The sequence below is a fragment of the Elephantulus edwardii genome, unplaced genomic scaffold (assembly GCF_000299155.1).
Source record: "Elephantulus edwardii isolate Elephantulus edwardi_28Jun2011 unplaced genomic scaffold, EleEdw1.0 scaffold00475, whole genome shotgun sequence".
NCBI lineage: Eukaryota > Metazoa > Chordata > Mammalia > Macroscelidea > Macroscelididae > Elephantulus > Elephantulus edwardii.
This window is the reverse complement of record NW_006400225.1, coordinates 377,645-382,822: the sequence shown is the minus strand read 5'-3', so window position 1 is coordinate 382,822 and position 5,178 is coordinate 377,645. Positions and strand designations below refer to the sequence as shown.

At 39.3% G+C, this 5,178-nt stretch overlaps 1 protein-coding gene across 1 annotated transcript in view; it reads left to right on the top strand.

The window, feature by feature from the left end:
• The window catches only part of CCDC115 (coiled-coil domain containing 115), a 20,078-nt gene extending 15,642 nt beyond the window's left edge, over positions 1 to 4,436 (top strand). Inside the window, exon 5 of the mRNA XM_006902943.1 lies at positions 4,324 to 4,436. Coding sequence (XP_006903005.1) covers positions 4,324 to 4,436 — 113 coding nt within the window. The remainder of the gene's footprint in view (positions 1 to 4,323) is intronic.
• Positions 4,437 to 5,178: the final 742 nt, after the last annotated feature.

The window sequence follows — 5,178 nt, the reverse complement described above, 5'->3', positions numbered from 1 at the left end:
TTCTGAAATTCAGGTGGTATGAAATCAAAGTCATATTTTGGCTCCTGTGGATTTGGTTTAATTTTCCTCAGCTTCAGCTTGAACTTGCATATGAGTAATTAGTGGTCTGTTCCACAGTCGCCCCCGGCCTAGTTTTCACAGGTGATATTGAGCTTCTCCAGCGGTTCCTTCCACAGATGTAGTCGATCTGATTCCTATGCATACCATCAGTGATTAGGTATTATTGTCATGACAGGAGTCCAGAATGAAGTGGAGTGGATTTGGGGAGGGATTGTATAACAGTGAAAGAATTTTTTTTCTTTTACTTTTCAAAGAGAAGAGCAAACGGGGTGGGGGTGGACAGGGAGAAAAGTGCAACAATGAATAAATGAAAATCCAAAGTCTGTAAACGTCCATTAAAATTAATAATAATGAAAAATTAAGGAATTAATCTAAATTCTATAGCTAATTCTTTTAATGTGCCCATTATGTAGGTAGAATGCATACCATAAGCAACTCTAGCTTGCTTTAATTCTTTTATTAGTCTTAAAGGAATGACTGATGTTGATACAATTGATGCCTTTGGAGATAATCTTGATCAGGAGGCATATCCTGAATTGTTACTAGAAATACAGAAGCTTCTTGCTTTACCTGTTGCAAGGCCCGAGTTATAGCTTTTAAAAGCTTCTTAAAAGTAGTTACTCCCAACAGAGCATGATTCATATAATTAAATAACATAGAATGTGGAACAGTTGCTGATGCTGAAGCTGTATTTTTACTTTAGCAGTATATTTAATTATGAGAACCCAGTTTGTCTGCTGGAAAGTTCTAAAACTTGTGTACTTAATTTCTCCTAAGGACTGTCATCTTTGATTATATTGCTTAATTCTTCTGGAGTTGGATGTAGAGGAAATTCATCCTCCTTTGTATCAGATTCACTATCATCTTCCTTTGAAGAGGATTTCTCTTGTAACTTTTCAGACATCTCCTCTTCAGACTAATAATTTTAAAGCTAAGGAGATAAAATCACATAGTGACCAAACCAAAACAGGAATCGCGTCTCCCTTTTGATGAGCTCTTTCTAAAGGTAATAAAGGTGGTTTCTTACCTTTAGCTTTAACCTCCTTTAATGTAATATCACTTAATTCAGATTCGTGCAAAGATTCAGCCATCTTTCTTTGCAATTTTTTTGGATTATGAGTACAATCCTGCACAGACTTTTTTACTATTCTTTTCAAAGCCCTTACTGGCCAAAAATTAGTAAAAGTCTGTTCTTTTTGTTTGATGTGCTTTTTGTAAAGCTTGTGCAACATTTTGCCAAGTTTTTAAATTTAACTGCACTTTAATTACTGATTTAAACTGATTTCTGCTCATACTGAAACAACTGCAAAAATGACCTCTTAATTTTACCCCTGAGCTCTTAAGAAATTCTTTAAGTAATGTAATATATTGATCTTCAGAGGATTGGTGGTTCCCTGGGGCTCGTTTATCAGTTCTACCTCTGAGTTTTTAATCTGTGTGGGGAAAGTCCTCAGGCAATTTTTTCTACTTTCCCCTACTTCTACCCTTAACTTCCTAGCAAGTCAAAGTTTGAGAATTATTTCATGACCTGCCTTTAATTTTCCCTAAAGTTTCACTTACCCTGAGCAAATTCCCTTTCGGTTTCCTAGTGTCTGTATGAGAGAGAGAGAGAGACCACCACTTACTTCATCCCTGGTCAGGCACCAGAATGTTGTCCACTGAGGGTAAAGAATTTAAAAAAAAATGAGAACACCAAGAATGTATAAGTAAGCAGGTAAAGCAGGGGACAAGCAGTTCAAACAACTGAAGCACATCGCTGAACCCAGCTTTCCTGTGCCTTTCTTGAAAATTGCCACGGAGCAAATCACAAAGAAAATGCTATGCAAATGAAGCTAAGCTCTTTCTGTTGAAAACCTTATACTTGATTCAGGAGGTAGGGGTTAGCAAATACAGTGCAAGAATTGTGTAACTGCTTAAGGTCTGCCTTAGTGCTTACCCCTTGTGAACACCTAAGGTCTGCCTTAGGTGCTTCAAGGTGAATTCCAGCTTGTATCCATGCCTCCCTCATGTACTAATAAAGCATTTGGTTTATTATAAATACTTAGTATGAAATTTGGCTTACCACACTGAATATTGCACTAGAACACTGAGAAGCCATAGCAAAGGGAAGAAATCAGTTAACCGAACAGAAGATTTAAAAGGGCAGCTCAGAAAAACAAAGTGTTGTAACAAAATGTCATAGAGCTAGAGTCAGAAAATCAAGAGACAAATAGCTCAGCGTTTCTCAAGCTGGAGGAACTGAAGAACAAACTAAAACCTCAAGTTACAATACTTAAGATGCTGTGGGTAGAATATTGAATGGTCTAGGAAACATCAAAAGAAGATGGGAGGAGTACACATAGTCATCGTATCAAGAAGAATTTGCTAACAGAAAAATTTCATGGAACAACATAGGACCAAGAGGCAATGGTGATGAAGGAGGAAGGTTAAGCTGCTCTGAAGAATTTGGCAAAATTAAGGCCCCAGGACTTAATGGAATACCCATTGATGTATTTAACAAACAGATGCTGCCCTGGGCATGCTCAAATTGTGCCAAGAAATCTGGAAACCTTACTGTCAAATTGACTGGAAGAGATCCATATTTACTCCCATTTCCAAAAAAGGTGATCCATCAGAGTGTGGAAATTATCAAACAGTATCACTAAGATCACATGCAAGTAAAATCTTGCTGAAGATTTTCCCAAAACCTTTATACATTGACACAGAGCTGCCATAAATACGAGCTGGGTTTAGAAGAGGCCATGGCACTAGGGACATAATTGCCAGTTGTCAGATGGCTCTTGGCTGAAAGTAGAGAGTACTGTGTTTCATTGTCTCTGCAAAGGCGTTTGAATATGGAGATCACAACAAATTGTGGCTAACTCTGAGTAGAATGGGAATCCGAAAACATCTCATTGTACTCACGTGAAACCTATACTTAGACCAGGAAGCAGTCATCTAAACAGAGAAAGGAAATACTCTGTGGTTCAAAAATTGAGAAAGTAGCACATCAGGGATGGTCCTTTCTCTATCTTTTCAAACTATACAGAACAGATCATCTGGGAAGCTGGAGTTTATGAGGAAGAATGTGGCATCAGTATTGGAGAAAGATTCATCAACAACCTGCATTACAACGATAACACATTTTTCTTGCTGAAACTGAGGAGGACCTGAAACGCTTCCTGCAGAAGGTCAATGACTGCAGTCTTCACTATGGATTGCATCTCAGCATCAGAAAAAAAAACAGAGATTCTCACCACTGGGCCAGTTGGCATCATCATGACAGATGAGAAAAGAGATTGAGATTGTTAACAGTTTCATCTTGCTTGGTTCCACATTCAACACTCTTGGCACCAGCAGTCAGAAAAACAACAAGTTACTTTGGGAAGTTTGCTTTCAGGGACCCCTCCATAGTGCTGAAGAACGATGATGTCTGTCTGGAGACTAAAGTGTGCCTGATCCAGGCCATCGTCTTCTCAATTACTTGTTATGCTTCAGGAGCTGGACAGTAATATAATCATTGCCTTTGAGTTGTGGTGAAGAGTATTGACCATACCATAGAGTGTCAAGAGTATAAACAGATCTGTCCTGGAGAGGGTTGATCCTTGCCTTGGAGGCAAGGATTTTGAAGCTCTGTCTCCTATACTTTAAGCATGATACCAGGAGGGACCAGTCCTTAGAGAAGGACTTAATGCTTGGAAGAGTGGAGGGACAGCATAGGAGAGGAAGACTTTGGATAAATGAATTGACACAGTGACTACACTAAGGGGGGCCGTGTGTGTTGGGAACAGTGTTTAAGACTATTGGTCAAGACATAATAGCGTTCAGAGCTGTTTTCCATAAGGCTGCTATGAGTCACAGTTGACTTGACAGCATTTAACAGCAGCAACACACCTAATGAGTCCCACGTTGTAGGGGAGAGTCATAGCTTCAAACATTGGCGGCCCACAAGGCAGAGGGCTGTAACAGATACCAGTGCTCAGCAGATGTGAGATGAATGTGGATACAGGAAGAAGCAGAGGATCATGCACATATATTGAAAGTAGAACCCAGAGTTTGATGACACATTGCATGTGGATATAAGAGAAGTGGTTGAGAAGAGCCTATAGTGGGAGCTTTACCTGTGGTGGGAAAACTATAGGAAGCAAGTGAGGTGGAGTTGAGCCTGGATGTCATACTGTTTGTTGTCTACCAGACATCCAAATGGAGACAGTGAATGAGCAGTTGAATATATCCATCTGGAATTTGAACACACTATGATGACATTCTCTTATCTCCTTCCAGGCCTGCAGCTCTCTGCAGACATGGCCAGCCTCCAGATCCGCATCAGCTGGAATCAAAGACAGTTCCAGGAACTCCAAGAGAAACTCAAACAACTTGAACCTGGTCCTGCCTGATTTGCATCCAGATTTAGCCACGTGCACAGCTATTCTCAGACATGGTTACCTTACATCAGGCCTTTTTCCTTTATAGATTCCACTTAAGCTCCAAATATTCCCTGATCTTTGATGTTTTCAACTTTTTTAAATGTGAAAGTTAAAAGCACTGCTTTAAAACCACTTCTTGTCCCATATCTCATATGATATACTCAGTAGGGCAAGTGCAGGGCTCTTCATCTGTATGAAGAGAAGCAGCTTCCTGGATAAATCAGCTGCTGACAGAATAAATGTTTTGAGTTCAGTAGTTTATTAAAATTTATGTAAAGACAAAGTCATGTAAAATTAACAAAGTAAGACAATGTAATAGTAATAAACAAAAATACCTGAGTAGATGGGCAACCCTTGGCTTTAAGCTTTGAAGTAAAAAAGCTCTAACTTGGGTTTGGGGTGGGGGGGTTTATTAATGTTAATGAAAATTTACAGAGACTTTGGATTTCCATTCATTCATTCTTGCACTTTTCTCACTGCCCACCCTTCCCCCGCTCCAGTACACTTTTCTCTTTGAAAAGTAAAAGTTCCCTCATTGTTGTACAGTTCCTCCCCCCAGGGTTTTTACTCCATATACAAAAACCAACTCAAGGTGGATCATGGACCTAGGACTAAAACCAAAGACTATAAACGTCATTAAAGAAAAGCTTGGAAGAACTTTAGTAGTCCTAATCCACAACATAAACAGTCTTCCAAGAATCCTGAAAAATCT